Source organism: Vigna unguiculata, chromosome 7 (assembly GCF_037176805.1).
Source record: "Vigna unguiculata cultivar grain cowpea cultivar isolate G323 ecotype 2 chromosome 7, ASM3717680v1, whole genome shotgun sequence".
In the NCBI taxonomy this organism is placed as follows: Eukaryota; Viridiplantae; Streptophyta; class Magnoliopsida; order Fabales; family Fabaceae; genus Vigna; species Vigna unguiculata.
In genome coordinates, this window is record NC_140798.1 from 40,329,911 (window position 1) to 40,351,856 (window position 21,946).

A 21,946-nucleotide genomic window follows, 5' to 3' on the forward strand; every position below is an offset into this window, starting at 1 on the left:
TGCATATGAAAACACTAAAGCCAGAAGACACAAATGATTAACATATTGATATGGACAGCTTAGGAGTCTGACATAGCTTCCAGATGTCAAAAAAGCAATGGTGCCAAATGTAGAGGGACGGCGCACCAAACAGACAATTGTGAAACCTCAATTGTGAAGAATGGAAGAGGAGAATGTGACATGCATGTACTCACTATTCGTGTCTGTTGCTAATTAGTCTCTGATCTAGTGCATTAGCCAAGTATAATACAAGTTTATGAAAGCTATGAATGATCCATTACATATAATATTAAGAATTTGGTTAAAATTAAGCTAGCACTGTACAGTAGCTAGCATTGTTGTTTAAAGTGGTGGAAGTGAAAAGGCTTAGGGTACAATATAGCGGTGGAAGGGGGGTGGCGTGAAAACTCGGTGTCACGCCGTCCAAACAAAGACCTTTCCATCTATCTGCCACCCCACGCGCAATCAATAACCTCATCTACAATATGTTTCTATATGTGTATATATTTATATATATTATTCTTCTGCTTCTTTTCTCTACAACATTCTCTCATCCCTTTCGATACATGCTCTTGCAAATACATATATATAACTCTCCTACCTCTCTTTAGACAAACATTCACATTCACCTTTACTTCAACACACATCTCTCTTCCTCTCTCTCTCTCTCGAGATCCTTTCTCTTAATCTTATCTCAGTGCCTGCAGCTACCAAACTCAAGACGAAGATGACGTTAACCCAAATTCCTGTGAGTATTCTATATATTCAGTGTCCATAAATGACGATTGTTTCTTTTTTCTATTCTCAACAGCGTTTCAAGACAAGTCTGAAACCTCCTTGAGTCCATTTGGTAATGATCTTTTGGAGGGTTTTTCTCAAGGAGCCAGCTTTTTCAAATTTATTTTGCAAGAGGGGAACTACACTACAGCTTTCTGATGTTTATTATATTATACCCATGTCCATATACGAGCCTGAAGATGTTATTAAATGGATCTATATCGCTTGCTTTTCTATCACATTTGTTAGTTTTCTGAAAGAAAGAAAACACGAATGACACACTAATCCAAGAATGATATCTTTTTTGTTTTTGTCAACCGAGAGCGTGTGAATATCATGATCTTTACGGTAGAAAAAGAGAGTGGTATGATTAATTTGAAAATTTTCAAACTATCAATGAAACAGTCTCCCCATTATAGGAAGAGATGAATAATATTAAATCCACTAGTGTTATAATTAGTTAGGGCTAGCTGGTTTGTGAAGGTTTAAGAAAACCATGTACATGGGTAGTGATTGTGTCCATGGAAAATTCGGAAAAATAGGTTAAACTGATGAGTGGAACTTTATCTGTAGCATGTGTGCCTGGTGGTCGTGAATTGTGATCACGACATTTTCAATAGGGCAGGTCTTTCTCCACCACCAGCAGGCGTTGGGAGTGCACTGCACTCAAAGAAATGTGACATGCTTGTGACAGCAAAGTCAAGCTTTTCGGCCAACTTTTGTGTTCAATATACTTTTGCCAACTCCATGTCATGCAAATAAAGGCACATAAAAAGAGCTTCTTAGGATTAATCATAGGCCTATTTTGTTAGTTAATTCCTTTATTATGGTGGGTTCCACACATGGTCTGCCAATTTTGTCATTGCACATGCTGCACAATTGTTGGGTCCAATACCAAAGTTATACATCATCATCATCATCATTACCTCAAAATATCTCATCCCTAGAGGTTTTTAGAGCTATAAGGTTCTAAACTATAATGACTTCGATCAAGTGCAACACGAAGCCAATGGCCACTGATTTTTTTTTTTTCCTTATCTTCCAATGCTGCCCTTTACCCTGATCAGGAATTTGCAAAAACAATTTGAGCGTCTTATTTTTCGTTTCATAATCATTTGTTTTTCTCTTGATGCATAATAATATTCAGGCTAAAACGGAAACATAATAAATGGTGAAATTGATCTTTCACAATGACTCCTTTTCCTTTGCTTGTTTCAGGAGAGATCATCGGTTGATATGGAATCATGCGTGCCTCCCGGATTCAGATTTCATCCAACAGAAGAGGAACTTGTGGGGTACTATCTCAAGAGGAAGATAAACTCCCTAAAAATCGATCTAGATGTTATTGTTGAGATTGATCTCTACAAAATGGAACCATGGGACATTCAAGGTATAGTAATTAGCCAGTTATAATTCAACTTTAGAAAATTTGATAAACTTCATCTGTTTGAAATTATATAAGATAAGGTTATATGACATTATGATCGTACTTGTTTGAAATTATGCAGATAGGTGCAAGCTAGGATATGAGCAACAGAATGAGTGGTACTTTTTCAGCCATAAAGATAAGAAGTATCCTACAGGAACAAGAACTAACAGGGCCACTGCTGCTGGATTCTGGAAAGCAACTGGAAGGGACAAGGCTGTTATGACCAAAAATAGAATCATAGGAATGAGGAAAACCTTGGTCTTCTACAAGGGACGTGCCCCTAATGGAAGGAAAACAGACTGGATTATGCATGAATATAGGCATCAAACCTCTGAACATGGTCCTCCACAGGCAAGTTCTTCTCACTTTTGAATCATATTAATTACCACTGTCATCAAAATATATATGCAACTATAACAATGCAGATTATATTAATTCAATGGTGGCTTCCAATAATCTGTTACGTACTATAATAATGTTGAGAAGAAAACGAAAACACTTGTATATGAATTAAGTCAAGGAGAAGGCAAACATGTCATTTTGAGCAAATAGGGTTGCCAAGACTATCTTCACCACTCCAAACAGTACTTTTCCTGTTTCATACTTTTCATTTTCAAACATACACACTCTTTTTCAAATTGCCCCATCACAGGCCACTTTCTAAAACATTTTTTTTTGTTGGAATTGTTTGAAATTATTCTCATTAATAATGCTATGGTTTTCACTCCTTATATTAAAGAGGATGATATTTTAATTTATTTTCTTTATGCATTTTTAATTCACTACTCTAATCACTACTTAAAAAAAATTAAAATAAATAATTAAAGGATGATACTGAAATAATAAATTAAAAATAAGTTAAAATATCATTATCTTACATTAAATAATAAGATTAGTAAATATAATTCAATCATATAAGTATCAGACAAGTTACTGACTATTTTCTTTTTCTTTTTTGAAAAAAAAAACTGTAAACTCGCTCTCTTTATATATATATATATATATATATATATATATATATATATATATATATGAAATTTTTTCATCTTTTCATGTGATAAACTTTTAATTGTCGATAAAGTTACTTTATTTTTTTACTAAAATTATATAAATACATCAATTTTGTATTTTCAGGGGATTTCAGTAAATAAACTTGTTAATGAGTATTAAAGGATCCTAGTTAAATAATAATATTTAATATATTATATTAAATGCTTTATATAATTATTTTAAGCGAGACATTCTGTATTTTGAATAAATTAATACTTTTATTTGTAGTGTGTAAAATGCTTTTATTTTAAATATAATTAATAAACTTCTACTTTTGGTTAATATTTTTTAATTGCACGAGTTAAACCTTTGCCTTAAATTGTAGTGATAAAAGCATGTTTATTAACGCTTTTAAGACCGTAAAGTTTTTATACTATTGTAATAGAATTTTAATCAAACAACGACGTGTTACTGTTTTTTATACCATATTGGTCTTATTAAAAGATATTTAACGTTGAAAAAAAATGCATATGGCATGACTTATAATTTTATGTATAAAAAATTATTAGATTGTATCATCTTATGATTTTACTTTCAACAACACAAAGGAATGATATTTTGAACTTATCAAATAAAAAAAAAACATTCACTTTAACAATTCAAAATGATAATCTTTAATTATATGTATTTTAGATTTTACCTTAAAATCTAAATATACTGTTATAATATTAAAAGAGCTGTCAGGTAAATTTTTATTAAGAGGTTTCAAAGTATTACTTTTCCATTACAAAACATGTATGTACTATATATATGTCAATTAGCTTGTATTATACATAGAGCAGTTCTTTAATTAATTTGACACTAACTGGTAATTAATCACTGCAAGATATATACTTTATGGTTCACTTCCATTCCTATGACACAAAGTAACAAAAAGATAGCTTTTCTGAAGCACTTCTTTATTTGTAAACCTCAATGCTTTAACATCTTATAAAACGTAATTTATTTATTTACTTCTCTATTGACATTTGTTGTGAAAATGGAGCATAAGAAAATTATGTAAATAAAATGTCTTTTAACTTAATTTTGTTTATTGAACCTCTCTCTTTTCTTTTACTTTTGATCACATTTTAATAATATATACTTTTGGAGAAAAAAAAAAGGGGGGAAACTATTTTCTCACACTCCAAATTCTATACTACACTCTCTCTCTTTTTTGGCTTTCTTTCCATCCCCATGTAGGTTAGTGTAAAATTTCGGATACTAAAATGATGGGTTATAGTTATGAATGTATATAAATATTATACATAAAACCAATTTCAAACATGTACTGAAAAGATATATCCACTTTCTCCAAAGGTACTTTGCCTTTCATAAAAAAGAGTCAAACGCAAATTACGACACGCTTGTCCTTTATATTATGTTAATAAAAAAAATAAAATAATGGTGATGATATATAGTAACAGAGAAGAAAAAATGTAGTATATCTGATCAGAATGATGAGAAAAGGTGAAGGTGACAGTTTATAATTCCTATTGCAGGAAGAAGGATGGGTTGTGTGCCGAGCATTTCGAAAGCCTAGTCCAAGTCACAGGCAAGGTTATGAGCCATGGTGCAGCAGTAGTAGTAGTAGTAGCCATCAACAACACTTTTTCAGAGATCAAAGCTTCGCAAGACCCTTATCAATTGCTGATATTTTGAATGAAACAAATGTGCCTCATCATCATCATCACCCTGCAGAAGCTCCAAGCTTTACTCTTCCTTTCAACTCAGATAATCAGCAACACTTTCTTCTGCCAAACCAAACTGTCATGGACAAACAACTCATTGAGCTTCCTCAGCTAGATAGTCCCACTGCAAGTTTTGCAATGAAGGACTGTAACCAACAACAGCACCACAATGGCCTCACAAATGAGGAATATTGTAGTGATGAAAGGAGCAATAGCAGTGCGCAAGGTATCGATTGGAAGAGTTTGGACAACTTGTTCGGGTCACAACTGAGTGACACACCTTATTTTTCACATCCAAACTTGCCCTTGATGATGCCACATAATAACCATGATCAACCTAGTCATATCCTAGGATGTTTCCCTGATTCATAGTTAACCTGTGTGTCACCGTAATGATCCATAGTCAATTAATGAATAAAGTCTGAGTAAGACGATGGATAAATATTCATTATATCGTAGTTGTCCATTGCCTTACCATAAGCTAATTTAGAAGTTGCTGGAGATTGAACCTAAAGGCTTTTTAGGTGATGATGGTATTATATATATTTTTTCGTGATAAAGGAGATTCGCTTGAAGAGTGAATCTCTCCTTTGTTTAGAGTTCAGAAGATCACAACCTTTTCTTCTTCTTTTTTTTTTTTCGTTTTGGGTCCCCAGTTTAACTTTTTATTGTCCTTATTACTTGGTTATGTCACTATAAATGTACATTCTCAATTGCATGCATAGTGTGCTTTTTCTTTGCTTTAACTATTGCCCTCATCAGTGATTTGTGAGGGCGTTGTGTGCTATTCATCAATATATATATGACTATAAATATATATACACATTAATTAGACGAGGGAGTTTCCAGTTTATCAAGTATCTTCATTCTTTATACTCTTTTCCTCGATTAATTAGAAGGCATAAAATGACAGATGAGGTCACCACTACATTATATTACTTCAAGTATAGTTGTTGTGATTGTGAAATTTTTAAGACTAATTACACAAGACCGAAAAAAAAAAAAACTATCTTATAATTACACAATACTTAATTCTTCTATCTTATGAGTTTCTACCGGTTAGAAACTGGTTTATTTTAACTATATCATATCATCAAATAACATGAGATAATGATGAAGTGATTTGAAATTTAAAATGTAATGACCGTCTTCTGAAAAAAATTACAATTTTTTCATTACTCTTTTCTTAATAAAAAATTTCGAACATTAACATAAATTTACAATAACTTATATATTTATTGACAGATTGTTTATAAAAGTAAATTTGTCGGTAAATTTATATATCTTCATGAATAATGTATCAGACCGTCAATTTCGTTGATAATTTATGATTTTTATTATCGACGGAAGATAAAATAACTGATTAATTTTTTGCTAATTCTGATAAGATTTTTTTTATATTAAGAAATGATGAATGAGAAAAAGAGAAGAAGAAAATAATAGGGAGGAGAAGAGGAAAAAGAAGAGAAAGAGGAAGAAAAATAGAAATAGAAAGATGATGACGAGGAAGAGGAAGAGTCAGAATCAGCAACAATAGACAATGCAGTGCAGCGACAACGATGAAGGGAGATGAGAACATGGAAGAGATAAAAAAGAAAGAAGAAAAAAAGAATAATAAAAAATAAAAGAGGAGGAACAATAGAAATATTAAATCGCGACATTTATTAAAAGGATTTTTAGATGGTCAATTTGTTGATAATTTTGTCGGTAATTACTATTAATATTTACCATTGAGTCATTAGATATTACGAACAAATTTCGGGATCCACTAATAAAATTTATCTACAATCATTTTATCAAAAGATTTGTTGTCGTCGATCATTTTTCCTTAAACCTAAATTACTGTCAATTTTCTATTATCTACGTATTGTGTTACTTTTAGTGGTACTTTTCTTATATATGATTTTATTATATAGTGTTACTTTTAGAATGAGAGACTAAAAATGGCGATGTTATGGCAAGTTTGTATTCAAGATATCATATTAACATTCTCCTCTCTTGGTTTTATAATAGATATTATTTTTTTAACACAAAAGTTTAATAATAAAATTATTCGTATAATTTGAAAAGGTATTTTGTAATAAGTTTAATTAAGTTTAAGTGTCTTATAAAATTGAGTATTTTTAATTAAGTTTCTATTAAAAAAAGTGTCTATTATGTATTTAAAAAATTTATATTTTTCAATTGATTTTCACCATTTAATTCTTTTGCTTACTCGTGACATGACTATTGTTTTACCTAGTCATTTTGTTTAGTATTAATAAATGTAAAGTTTTCTGATTAATATAAGGTTAATATAAGATGTTATTACACTTAATGTAATAATGAGATTTTTTTACGTTCTTCTATGATTTCATGTCATCACTTATAACAATTATCACTACCATTGATTATCACTACCATTCCATTAATACAGGTAGAGATGGCAACATGGCGGGGCGGGAATGAGTTTTGCTATTCCATACTTATCTCCGCAAAAAAAAAAATCATCCCCATACCCAAACTTAACGGGTATTAAATTTTTGTCTCATCTTCATCCCCATCGGGTGACGGGTATAATCTCGTACCCATACCCGTGTTCTAATTACTTCAATATTAATTTTTATAAAAGAAAAAAATTACAACAAAGAAACATTTAATATTATCAAATATTCAATATTAGGAAGATGATTGTTTCTTCCATATAAAATACTTTAAAATAAATTATAATTGTTTACATTTTAGATTAGAATACCAAATAAAATTTCATGAGAACCAATTAAATTTGCAAACTACAAACATTAATGAAACTTAGTTGATAAAATTAAAAAATATTTAAAAAATATAAAAGAAAAACTAATATTCAAATTAAAATATTTATATAATTAAGGGTACGATAAAATGAAAAATATATCAAATATATAATTAAAAATATATAATTAAGTGTATGATAAAATGAAAAATACATTTGTGCGATTTCTATCTAATTATTTTAGTTTTATAATTTAGTTTATGCACGAAATAATTTTATATAATAATTTAAAGAAGAGCATATCTAATCTAAATTATATATATATATATATATATATATTTATATATATATATATATATATATATATATATATATAATAAATAGTAATATTTTTATGTTGAAATAAGAATTATAGTATGAATATAAATATTTTTATTTTGGTAAAACGCAGGCTTGAGTTTCGTTGAAATGAGATACCTAGCTAGCTATAAACTTTAATTATCTATAGTGTTGATATCGAGGACCGAACGACTAAAAATAAAATAAATTTATTGCTAGTAGAAAAATGAATACCTAACATAAATATTTATTATTTTATTATTCATTAATGTGAGAGGTATGGTCTCAATATTTAATACAATATAATAACGTGAAAGAAAAAATAATCAAAGAAACAAAATAAAGATATAGATTAAGGCGTCAAAAATTTCATCAATTTGTTTGACACTTAATTTTCAGCTTTCTTAATTGGCTTTTAAGAAATAGAGACTCTATTTATTTATTTATTTATTTATTTATTTATTTATTTATTTATTTATTTATTGCGTCGGTGATGTTATTTCCAATCCTCTGCTACTTAAAGTTTGTTTATCATATTTAATTCTTGATAGTAGTATATATGTCAGGTTTGTATCACAAAAAAATTACTGAAGTTTGATGACAGGGGAATCAACTTAAATGTTTGCTAGTTTCAAGACCAATACTAAAATACAGAAAAGCAATAATAAGATGGCACAAGTAAAAATGTGTTTATTTAATGAATAAATACATATAAAATCACTTGTTGGTTTGATATGAATGTGAAATGAGATTGGATCTCGAACTAGAATAAGATTTTGAGAGGATAAATGATTCGAGGAAAAAATGATACTCATACATTTTTATTCTAGAATATACATCAATTATAATATGAAGCAAACAACTTTGAAATAGGTAGGACATTGGAATAAAAACAAATGGAAATGAAACACTAACTAAGGAAATTGATGGTAAAGATGATGACTCTTACACAATTCAAGATGCATATAAGAAATTGTACGATAAAAGTAGGGGGAAAAACCACAATTTTTATAGCATTATGGACAGTAAAAATACTGTCGTCAACTCAATGTTTAGCAGGGAGGATTATGCTAAATAAAATACTACTAAAGAATAATTAAAACGTAAAGGTTGTAGGTTGGAAAATGAACTTTGTGTTATGTGTGGGAAGAGTAAGGAAACAACCAGCCGTATGTTTTTTGGATGTGAGATTGTGACTAAAGTACATGTGATTTTTGGGTAGGAGTTACTAATGTACATCATAATCAGGTAATAATAAATTTTAATCACCTTCGCTTAATGAAACTAAATAAAAAAGAAAACAACATTTTGAAGGGGATGTGGATAACTATCATATGGAGTATATGGAACCAAAGAAATAACATTTTGTTTCGAAAAGCAAAGATAGACCAAGAAGAATCATATGTATGACTCATATGAGGATATGGTCTTGGATAAAAAACAAATATAAAACATCATCTTTCTCATACTCTTAATGGTAGTTATGTCATCCTCTGATTAGTATTTATGTCTTCTGTGTTGCATTAAAACATTATTATAAGATGTCTACACAAGTTACTTTGCACAAACTATAAGTAGGCACTTGAATAATAGGACAACAAACTGGAAGGTTACATAAAGGACATAATTAACCAGGACTAACAGATCTCAAACGATTTAATCTACATGATTGTTTTTGCAGGAAAATGAATAGAGAGGGAAATTTGTAAAAAGGGGTCTTTTTCAAGGTTTATTTGTAAAATGGGGTCTGTTTCAAAAAAATTTGCAAAAATGGGTCGTGTCGTCCGGCGGGAGGACGACATTAAGGTGAAGTCGTCCTCCCAAAGGCCGGTTTCCTTTTTTTTTTTTTTTTTTTTTTAATGAAGTCGTCCGGCCTCCGGCCGATTTCTAAGATGAAGTCGTCCGGCAGGAGGCCGGTTTCAGTTGTTGTTTTTTTTTTTTTTTTTCGTTGCAGTTTTATTTTATGATTTATAAATTTTTAATTTTCAGTTTTTTCAATCATTTACATTTCTTAAATTTTTGTATAGTATATTTAATTTGTTGGTATTCTTTTATTAATAATAAATTAATTTAAAAAAATACATCATATAATAAAAATAACATAATAAAAAATCGCAACCAATACATAATAAAAATTACATAATGAAAATAATATAATAAAAGTTACATGAAAATTGGATAAAGTGATAAATTACTGACGGTAGGGACAGTTGCCCCTATGATGTCCTTCATTTCTACAATATGAACATTTGCTTCGTCTGTTTGGATTTGGTTCATCCATCTCATTATGGATTCTATTAGTTGGTGGTCTTCCCCTTACCCTACGACGCATGTTTGGGTCTGGAATGAAATTTGGTCCAGTGTATATGGACCAATATTCTTTATTCCTAACCGGATGAAACTGTATTTCATATGCTTTGTTGATGTTGTAGAGGCTATAAACTGGGTGAATGTATGTGGTTAGGTCTATATGTGCGAAAGAGCAAACAGCTATTACGTGATGACAAGGCAGTCGAACAGGATCTTCATCATCAATGCCATTCTATCCTCCGCCAATGCCTTCCCAATCACCACAAATTCCTCAAAATGTCCAAAGTCATCAAGATGAAGATGACGATGAAGAACCACAACAACAACCAGTAACACGTCCCAACAGACCTAGAAGAAGACCAACATGTGGAACCGGAGGACATAGATGACTGTTTCATTATTTTTAAGTTACTAAATTATTGTATTTTAATTTTTAATCATTTAAAAAATATATTAAAGTTTATTTCTATTTTTATTTCAATTTATTACCATTTACTGTTTTTAAAAAAAAAAACTAAAATGAAGTCGTCATCCGCAAAGACGACTTCACTAACGCAAAAGCAAAAACCGGCCTTCAGCCGGACGACTTCCATTTTTTAAAAAAAAAAAAAAAAAAGGTGAAACCGGCCTTTGGGAGGACGACTTCACTTTTAAAGTCGTCCTTCCCCTTACGAAACGACCAAGTTTTGCAAATAAATTTTCAAAGGACCCTTTTCTACAAAATTTTGGTCAAAGGGACCCCTTTTTACAAATTTCCCGAATAGAGAATAAGGACTTACCTAGGACAAAAATTTGGTCAAAATCTCTAAGAACTAAAACCAATCAAATACATAATGGTTGAGAAGAACATCAGAAGAAGGAGGACATGTTCGGTTACATGGAATTAATGAAACATTGTTGGATATAAGTGTTGCATAGATAGCACAAGACAATGAACAATGAAGTAAGCATATTATGTAAGAAAATAGTTTATGTAATTAATCTAATATGAAGAATTATGAACATCAAGATTAGAATATATATGAAAATAGTTTTTGAATTACAAATATAAAATATTATACATGATTTTGTATATGAATTGGAACATCCCAAATTATATATATATATATATATATATATATATATATATATATATATATATATATATAATTAAAAAATGTTAATGTGTGCACCGAATTCTTTATAAATTTTATTTTAAGTTGTTTCTCCGTAAACTAGATAATTAAAGTAAAGTTGTTGTTGAGTTGGATATATTGAATTCTGTAATAACATTTTAATATGATTTGTTTATGATTATGTATATAATTCGATAATTCTAGGTTCAGAAGTAATTCACTCCATTTAGAATTCTACCAAAAAAGGTTATAAATAAAATATATATTATGTATGTTGTGAAATTGTCAAGTGGGAAGTTTGTTTTATTGATTTATATATATTGTATTGGACAAAAAATTTGTGTGATATAAGATTTACATTTAGAAATTTAGAGTAGGATTGATATTTTTTTATGAATTGGATTAAGTTTAGAGAGGACCGAACTATAGCAAAAGTGTAAATTTAAATTATGTACTAAAATTGTTGGTTGTGTTGGTTGATATGTTTGTTTGTTGTTTTAAAATTTTGGAAAATCCAAATTATACTTCTAAAGGTGCTTGATTTTCATTATGAAAAAATTGATTGTATATGTGTTTAAATTAGGCGGTAAAACATGATTTTTTTTTAAAGTAATGATATAATTATGTGAAATAAGAATGACATAATATGAAGGTTTTAATGATATGATATGAACATCATTAAAATATAATGCGTAATTTGATTGAGATTTTGTTCATACATACATGACATGAATGAGATTAAGATTGAAATAAAACAAATTAAAATATTGAACTTTATAAGCACGTGTTAAAAAAAGTTAAGAATTGTAAGAAAATTGTGAATTTTGTGTCATAAACAATCAATTTATGTGAAGTATGAGATAATTATAGAAATACAAAAGATTAGAGCCCATATAATGGTGATCTAGGAAAAAGTAGACGGTGAAAATTGGATTTTTTTTTTTACAGAGAAAATGTGTAAAATTGCAATTTAAAAGAAATTATTGGTCATAGAATAAATCGTAAGAAGTAGACTTCAACTCTAAATATATAAAAAATGTTAGGAGTCATTCAGTTTGTAGAAACAAAATAGAGGGAATATATTTTTGGATCCAAAATTGTCTTATTTGATAAAAAGTTCTTAAATTTCGGATATTTTGAAAGTCATTTTTGAATATAACTTTTATGATGGTGAAAAAAGAAAAAATGGAGGTGCAGGAAGAAGAACGAAAATCGGGAAGGTACAGGAAAAAACTGTGCAAAGTGTTGGGTATACTTAGATAAGCCTTCTCCCTGCACCTCCAACAGTTCTTCTGTATCCCCAAAAAAGATCCTTATACCCTTATTTATCATCCGCGTGAGAGTGGGTGAAATTCGTTGGGACGTAGTAAATTTCATTTACTGCGTCACCAACCTCCTGCACCCCCAAAACTTCACTCTTAATATTTTTCTCGTGTTTCGTTGTTCTCCATCCCAGTACTTTTGCTCTCATTCTCTTCTCCGTGGTCCCTTAGAGTTTTCTGTCCTTCATTCATTCCGTGATCCCTCTTCATTCATTCATTCATTGTGGTGGTGGTCACTCTGGTTTGTATCACTTTTTTTTTTTAAGGAATGATGTTTATTTTGTCTATATCTTTACTTTGCATTTGCATTGTGTTATTATTGAAGGTTGTGTCATTGGTTCTTTGAAAGAAGTTGGTTGTGCGTTATCTTTTCCCATCCAAGTTAGGCTTCTTACCATCTTACCAGCTTGTTAGGAGGTAAAATTTTTTCTGTTTGCTTGTGTTTTCGGTTTCATAAACTACAAAACCCGTTTGACGAAAAAAAGCAAATTTTTTTTTTAGGAAACGGATTATAGAATCCGTTTCATAAAAAAATTTGCAAATTTTTTTACGAAACGGATTACAAAATCCGTTTCACAGTGTATGAAACGGATTCTATCATCCGTTTCGTAAAAGAATTTGCAAATTTTTTTATGAAACGGATTACAAAATCCGTTTCACAAATTTTAATTTTTTTTTTCAGAAACGGAATTTGTAATCCGTTTCAGAAAAGCTTGAAACGGATTCCAAAATCCGTTTCTTAAATTTTTAAGTTTTTTTATTAAACGGATTTCAAGATCCGTTTCCTACCGATGCATGACGCCCATGAAGTGGCAAACATGAACCACATTCACGATCTGCCTCATCACCGTCGCCGCCTCACGCTTTGAGTAGTTTCCTTTGGCAATGATGCGGTCAAAGAGTTCGCCTCCACTGCACAACTCCATGACTAGGTGCACGTGGTTTCTGTCCTGTAAGCCCCTCTGAACTCCACGATGTTGGGTTGCCGCGACAGATGCTGCAGGATCATAACCTCTCTTCTCACGTCCTCAATCTCCTGCGCACTCACCAGCTTCGTCTTCGCAATGGACTTGCATGCGTACTCTCTCTGCGTCATCTTCTCCACGCACAGATAAGTCACACCCCATTGTCCGCTTCCTAGCTCTTTCTTCATCTCGTACATTTGCTCTATCTTTACGTACGGTTTTCCTAGAATAGCCCCCGATTGCGGCGTGCTCCTTTTCTTCTCAACAACACCATCTGATTTCCTTTTTCCACTATCTTCTTTCGAGCTATGCTCTGGAGAGGACTCCCATGACTCCTCGATTTCAATTTGACGGGCCTTGCTTGCTGCAGCAGAACAACGCCCTAAACAATCCCAACCCCATTTTTTTTTTTATTTTCTGGTATCAAACCTTCTTTTTGATCTTGATCTTTCTGGGTACGTGGTGATAGTTCTGCTTTGCTTTGCTTTTTATATCAGACCAATTAACTATTCGTTTCAATGGGGTTGATTACAATTGCCAATTTTTTTGGTGCTTTACTGTGTTGAAGGGTGTGGTTACAAATGATCGTGTGTTTGCCCATATCAAAACTTTCCAAACTTATTAAGTGTCCGAAGATACGTGCCTTGTTGTATTCAACTTTATATCTTTCATCTTTTATTTAATCCAATTTATTCGTTTTCCATATTATAATAATTTGGAATATGAAATTATGATGCTTAACGCGTGGAATAATGTGTAAAAGCCATATGGGACGTTTGGACCATGCAGAAAAAGAGAAAATCCATTAACTCACCATTCTAACTCCAACCATCATCTTCATAATATTCCTGCCAACTCCATCCCATGGCAGGTTCAAAGGATGTGAAGCACACTATATGGATATGGAATTTACGGCTGCTGCTGCACGAGTAAAGCAAATAGAAGAAAGAAGAAAGAAGAGAGAATGAGCTAGGTCAAATGGTTTTAAAATATTGGGGTGCATTGCAGGAGCAGGAGCAAGAGAGAAGTAGTGGTTTCGAAATATTGGAGGTGTAGGAGGTGGTCTGCTGGATCAAGTATAAAAAGAGAAAATTTACCGCTTAATATTTACATTTTACTGTTGTGACAAAACTGGAATTAAAAAACGTTTTGGGGTATAGGAGAAGCTATTGGAGGTGGAGGGAGAAACCCCCAATATTTGGGGGCTTCTCCTTGCACCCCGAAACCTTCTCCTATATCCTTAATAATTACCTTTTTGACCCTCTGTTCTTTTCACCCCCAAATCAACTCCACCGTCTCCTTCTCCTCCCGCTTCTCCTTCTCCATCCTCTCCTCTCCCTCCTGCCCCTCCGGCGAAGGCCTCGCCTTCCTCATCGCCTCCTCCACCCACTTCCCCGCCCTCTCCATAGGCCTCCCCCAACCATCTCCCAGCTCAACCTCCTTCGCCACACTACCTTCGACCCCTCCCTCAGCGACATCAACAACAACCACGTTTTTAATTTTAATTTTTTTTTAGAAACGGATTTCGGAATCCGTTTCATATTTTTTTGAAACGGATTTCGATATCCGTTTCACAAATTTTAATTATTTTTTTTGTGAAACAGATTTCAAAATCCGTTTCAGAAAAGTATGAAACGGATTCCGAAATCCGTTTCACAAATTTTTTTTTTATGAAACGGATTTTGGAATCCGTTTCATACATTTCTGAAACGGAATCCGTTTCACAAAATTTTAATTTTTTTTTTGTGAAACGGATTTCAGAATCCGTTTCATACATTTCTGAAACGGATTCTAAAATTCGTTTCACAAGTTTTAATTTTTTTTTTGTGAAACGGATTTTGAAATCCGTTTCATACTTTTCTGAAACGGATTCCGAAATCCATTTCTTAAAAAAGCATGAAAATTTATGAAACGGATTTCGAAATCCGTTTCATACTTTTGATTAGGGTCAAAAGAGTAATTATTGGGAGTACATGAAAAGATTTGGAGGTGCAGAAAGAAGCCCCCGATCTTTGATGTGTTTGTTTTATCCGGTCTTTGTTATGGATCAATTTGGTGCTTAGAATATTCTTTTCTACATAACATTTTCTTTTTCATTTTAGACTAAACAAATATATGGATCAATTTGGTAAACCGAATATATATTACAAATATATTTATTTACGAGTCATTTTTATAACATTTTTTAATTTTAAAAAATCATATAATACTCATATTAAAATAATATTTGTATTTGAAAAAGAAATGTTGTAAAATTCAATGTTTAGATAAAAGTTTATAAGAGAATCTTAAAAATGGTCTAGCACCTCGAGATTTATTAAAATTAAAACAATAATTGAAATTTTAGAAAGCTTTTGTATGATTTTTTTTTTAATTTTTAAGAATTGAAATGATGATTGTTCCTTCCACTTATTTTAAGTCTATTTAAGTGGGTCTCTTCATTGCATCTTCTACTCAAGTTGTTCTTCAAATATTTTTTGGATACTTCTTTTTTGGAATCTATTATATTTTTACTAAGTTACACACCTCCCACACGATATATCAACTTAATTTGTTTTATCACTATTTTTTCAAGCTAATTTATATGAAGTAAAATTTATTGATTTGAGTCTACTGTAAATTTAAATCAAAATATTAGATAAAAAATAATTAACAATAGAATGTGTCGCGAGAAACACGTGATTAATATCTAAAGAAATAGTTAAGGTGATTGTATGAACAATAGAATGATTGTTATTGATTTATGATCATACAGTGTATTAGTATTTAAGGTAATATCCATTATTATTTATTACAAAAATTAAATAAACCCCTAACAAAACAACAAATACCATAATTATAAAATTAAGATATATTGATTTAATCCATTAATTTGATTAAAATCTACACTTTTTTTAATCCCTTCTGTTAGTACAATGAAGTATATGGATATATTTTGTGTGAAATAAAATAATAATAATAAATGTAACGATGACATCTTCAACTGCTTAAATGTTTTAATTAAGGTTTTTGTTGACTTTCTGTTTTGCTTTTAAAACATTTAATATTTGAAATCATTAAATTCAATTTTTATCATTGTAAAATGAAATAATTTAAGTTTCAGTTTTTCTCTCCTTATAATATTTTTTCCAATATATATTTTTAAATAGATAAATAAAAATGTATAAAGATATTTAAATATCAATGGACTGAAAGTAAGATATATGCTATGTTACGTAAATAGTCTGACTGAAAATAAAACGACAACACAAGCTTTGTTGTTATTTTATTTTTATCAGCAACCTTTGCCTTTTATTTAGTTAAAAAATTGGAAGAAAAATAGTTGATTTCTAAAAATTAAAAATCTTTTCTCTTTATTCTTTTTAATCTTAATTTAAATTTTCTCCTTTTTTGTTTGTTTTTTTTTTTCTCACGAGCCACCCATATATCAACATTTTCAAATTTGTTGAAATGATAAAAACATGGAACAAAAACATTATTAAAAATATAATAAAAATGCCGCAACAGAGAAACCATCCCGGGAAAATTGCAAGAAATAACAGCAACAAGGACAAAATAAAATTACAGTCTTCTTAATTCTTATGTTCTTCAAAGTTGAAATTGAAAAACTCTCTCTCTTTCTCTCTCTCCATCGGATTGCATTGCAGCTAAATTTCGCAGAAGGATCCTCACCCTTTCTCTCTCTGTCTCTCTCTTTCTCGCCCCAAATCTAAGGGTTTTCACCCAAACAGAGAAGACCATTGCATCGACCCTTCAAAATCCCCAATTACCCGAACTCCGGTCGACTCGATTCCCATGAGATTTGGTTAATTGGATCGTAGTATGGCGGCGCCGAGGAATGTGACGGCGACGAGGGATGAAGAGAAGGGTGAGGATGACGATTCACCCTCCGCCAAGAAGCCCAAATTGGAGAGGTTCCCGCTCAACACGTGGGAATTCGCCGCCGCCGTTGCTGTCTTCTTCGTGTTCTCCACGGGCCTCTTCTGCATTTACCTCACCATGCCCCCCGCCGCTTACACCAGCCTCAAACTCCCCCGCACGCTCTCCGATCTTCGTCTCCTCAAGTACCCTAACCATAACAACTATGCTGTTTCTTTTTTTTTATATATTAATCATTATTGTATTAATTTTGTTTATTTATCTATTTATTGTGTTAAAGGGAAGATCTTTCGACGTATGCGAGCAACAATCCGGCGCAGTTTATTCTTGGTTACTGCTCCACCTACATCTTCATGCAGACTTTCATGATCCCTGGGACAATCTTCATGTCCCTTTTAGCTGGGGCGCTTTTTGGAGTTGTACGAGGAATATTATTGGTTGTTTTCAATGCCACTGCCGGTGCATCTTCCTGTTTCTTTTTGTCTAAGTTAATTGGCAGGCCTTTGGTTACTTGGTTGTGGCCTGATAAGTTAAGGTTCTTTCAAGCTGAGGTTTGTTTTTATATCCTTTAGTTTTTTATGTTTATGTCAACATTTTGAATATCGTGGGTATTGTTAATGTGGATTTTTGTTTTCTGGATGGTTCAATCAGATTGCAAAGCGTAGGGATAAGCTGCTGAATTACATGCTTTTTCTGAGGATAACCCCGACATTGCCAAATCTGTTCATCAATTTGGCCTCTCCCATTGTTGATGTTCCGTTTCATGTATTCTTTTTGGCTACTTTGGTTGGTCTTGTTCCGGCAGCATATATTACTGTCAGAGTAAGCTTCTGTGCTGGTGTTGATGTTTTTTCTGCATTATGCTCGCTTTACTGGTTTCTCTGAATTAGATGTTTTTTCCTATTCCAAATTTTTATTTTGTACGTGTGTCTGTTTATTTTTTGTTTGAGCTCCTTTTAGTTAGTGCGTCTCGTGGACATGCCTATAGGCTTTTGCAAGGTTGTCAAGATCCTGATTTTGCAGCTAAGATTGCACTGCTCTACTATTTCTCACGTTTCTCCATGTTTGAGCATATGCAGGATTGCTACCTTAGAATTAGACTAGGATCATTAGGGAAGATCGCAAACCCCTGCGAATTTGAGCCCCAAAACCTAACACGTGATTCTTTTATTTTTGTGAGTTGGATTGAGCCAGCTATAGGAGAGAAAACATAGATTTTTCCTTGTCGCTTGATGTTATTGAAATCTATCTCCTGTCTATTTTGGTTTCATTTGAACTCTTATCTGCGTCTCAATTCTGTTCCGTTTATTTTGGTTGCAACTTCTGTGGTAATTTTTTTATTGGGTCAGCAAGTTCTCTATATTTTGCTAGATGGAGCTGAACCATTTGACTAATTGCTGAGATATCTTTTTAAATATTAATGTGATTTTAAGGTTTTTTTTATGTTAATTTATAATATGTAAATATTCATTTAAACGAATTTTTGTTTTCTATGTATGATTTAGCTGTGAATGTTCTGATAAAAGTGTTCCCCCCTCTCCCCCCTTTTTACTCTACACTGGAATAAGATCTTGATTTTTGACAACTTCGGGCTTTTGCATTTTGGAACTTTTGCATTTGAAAACTCTTCTTCTTAGATAGAAACTAGGGATGGAGTGTCTTCTTGAATGCTTCTTAGAAAAGTTATTTGAAGGATGATCAGCAACTTAAGATCCAGGTGGCTCTGGATTTAAGATACCTTCCGTGGGTATAAGCTTTACAATTGTCAATCTACTGGTTTTGTTTTTAATATGAAGGAACTTTGTGAATTAGATCTGCTTAAATTGGAGTGGGATGTTTTTATTCTTAAGTAAACAGTTCAATAATATATCGAAGTAATTCCTGTTCCAATATGCATATATGCGAATATACACAGATGATTCATTTATATTTTACTTATTAGAACAACTAGAGTAAATCATTATTAAGCTAAGAGATTTATTGCACCGTTTATCTTGAAGGCTATTGAGGATTTGAAAGATTATGCTAGCAACGTTTCGGTTGAAATGGCACATTACTAGTTCCACTGAGAACTGCTATATTTAGAAATGCATCTAAATCCTTTTTTCCCAACTGCTTCGAGTGTATTTTCTGCTGTTCCTTTCGTTTAAGCCTTTTAGCTGGATGGGTTACTTGAAGTGGTAAAAGTAGTTTCCTTGTTGATTGTTTTTGTACATTTTGCATCTCCTTTCATTTGATCTAGGCTAATGCGGACTGTGTGGTCATACGTTAGTATGTTCTTCTCATTTTTACAGTGTCACATTTTGATTTCAATCAACGTGGATGGTTGTTGCATATAATTTCTAATTGCATATAATTTCTAATTTATGGATGAAAATGCTAAATATCGTCTATGATATTCATGCTTTTGATGATCTTCTGCTTTTCTTTTATTGTACTCCTAACCTCTATTGTTGCTTAACCAGGCTGGCCTTGCTCTTGGGGATCTAAAGTCAATTAAGGATCTATATGATTTTAAGACATTATCGGTACTTTTCCTCATTGGTTTTGTTTCCATAGTTCCAACACTTCTGAAGAGAAAGAGAGTATACGAATGAAGTTGTGTGGGCCTAGCTTGTGTTATACATTTTGTCAAAAGATAAGTTACTTTACCAGAGAAGATAGTATCGAAGAAAGATATCAATGAGAAAGGATGTATTGTTATTAACTTAAACAGTAGCATGTGCTCCATTTTATTTTCTGTGGTGGAGCCTAAGTTTTTTATGTTTCCCTTTTTATTTTTTGGTTGCATGGAGAGAGCAAGGGTAAACATAACTGAGTGAGTGGTGTACAATCAACTGAGCTACGGAGGCTTTGTTGGATTATTAAATTACACATACTGACATTGACGTCATCAAGAAGGTTATGGTGTTTGTTTAGCGATACAGTATGCATACTTGCTTGGCACCATAGGATTTGACTTTTATCCAGAAGTGTTGCTTTTTCAATTTGTAGAGAATTTCAACCATTACTCTTCCTGTCATTAGATTCACCTCTGGTATTGTTATCGAGTTTGATGCTCTATCTCCAACAGGAAGTCATCTCAATGTTGCGTATAAACTTAGGATGAAACGGACTGATGTTTGTATAATATCAGCCAGATATTGCAATCTGCGCTTAATGAATTGGTGTTTAGTTCCATTCCATTGCTTTCCTCATTCATAACTTCAATAATAAAATTTATTCTGTGTCAATATCGCTAAAAGCCAATCACTTTTGTAGTTGATGTCATTGCATTAGCTGACGAAGCTTAAGCATAGTAAAGTCAGAGCATTTCTAAAATTACCTGTGAACCAATTGCATTTTATTCCAAGACTTTTCGATTTTCAAAGGAATTATATTGTATTCTTATTAAGAATACTATCAAATGAGTACGAACAGCTTGAACATAAAAAATTGTTCCTTACAATGTCATCATTATATATTATATATTATATTATATTAAAATATAGTAGTAAAAGGCATTGGGATCTTCCTCACCACATAAATTATATATAAAAACCCGATCGTTTTATATTTGAGCCTATTTTTATATGATTGATATTTGAGGTAGGAAATCTATGTTTGTATGTTGCATGCTGGTTGTTTTGGGAGTATAGGAAAATATAGTTACTTGCAAATATCAACATTGAACTTGCTTACTAAAATTTGGTACGAGAAATATTAATTTGTGTAGAGAAAATTTCGCATAAACTCACTAAATCTGGCAAGTTTCTTAATTTGGTAAAATTCTTTTTAGAATTACCAAAATAACAATAGATCTTGAAATATTAATCAGGTTAAGTGTGCTACTAACCCTTCTCTTTTTGCATGGTTCGAGTACACTTCGGGTCAGTCACACACAGAAAATTCATAATACATAAGGAAAAATCCACAGGACATGTGCCAAATAGTTCTACATTGACAAATTTGAATTCATTACTGTTTCCAGAGATCATACGAGAAAGGAGAGGAAGTTCTACATTTTCAAAAGAACAATAGAGAAAGAAGTTTCAAAGTTTTGTATACATAGTTTTCTTTCTTTCTTTTAACCAGCTTAATGAAACAATAAATATTTCCTTCCCGTACTCTCTTATTCTCAGAGAAAAACAAAAGGAACAGAGTTTTCTTTCTTATTAACCATTTCATGTTTGGCGTGTGTGTTTAAGTTTTTTACTTCCTACATATAGGAACGGAATTAATTAAAAGAGGATAAGCCAATTAATTATAATTTTTAAATTAAATTTCTTCCAGCCATTCTTCTATGGAAGGCAGGAAGAAAACTGAATACTATTCCAAGCAAACAAAAGCACATTATGAGCTAAAATTGGAACGTGTGAC

The 21,946-nt window shown here is 31.6% G+C and overlaps 2 protein-coding genes across 2 annotated transcripts; both read left to right on the forward strand.

Annotated features, from left to right (window-relative positions):
• Positions 1–677: 677 nt before the first annotated feature.
• On the forward strand, positions 678–5,648 carry VND7 (vascular related NAC-domain protein 7). The gene is made up of 4 exons (XM_085675609.1): positions 678–748; positions 1,996–2,167; positions 2,286–2,561; positions 4,742–5,648. The coding sequence occupies exons 1-4, from the start codon at positions 728–730 to the stop codon at positions 5,296–5,298; spliced, it is 1,026 nt and encodes a 341-aa protein (XP_085531735.1). The 5' UTR covers positions 678–727; the 3' UTR covers positions 5,299–5,648.
• An 11,644-nt stretch (positions 5,649–17,292) lies between these two features.
• On the forward strand, positions 17,293–20,767 carry LOC114190131 (putative membrane protein At4g09580). Its single transcript, XM_028078912.2, has 4 exons — positions 17,293–17,772; positions 17,868–18,138; positions 18,239–18,409; positions 20,053–20,767. The coding sequence occupies exons 1-4, from the start codon at positions 17,531–17,533 to the stop codon at positions 20,182–20,184; spliced, it is 816 nt and encodes a 271-aa protein (XP_027934713.1). The 5' UTR covers positions 17,293–17,530; the 3' UTR covers positions 20,185–20,767.
• The last annotated feature ends 1,179 nt before the right edge of the window (positions 20,768–21,946 follow it).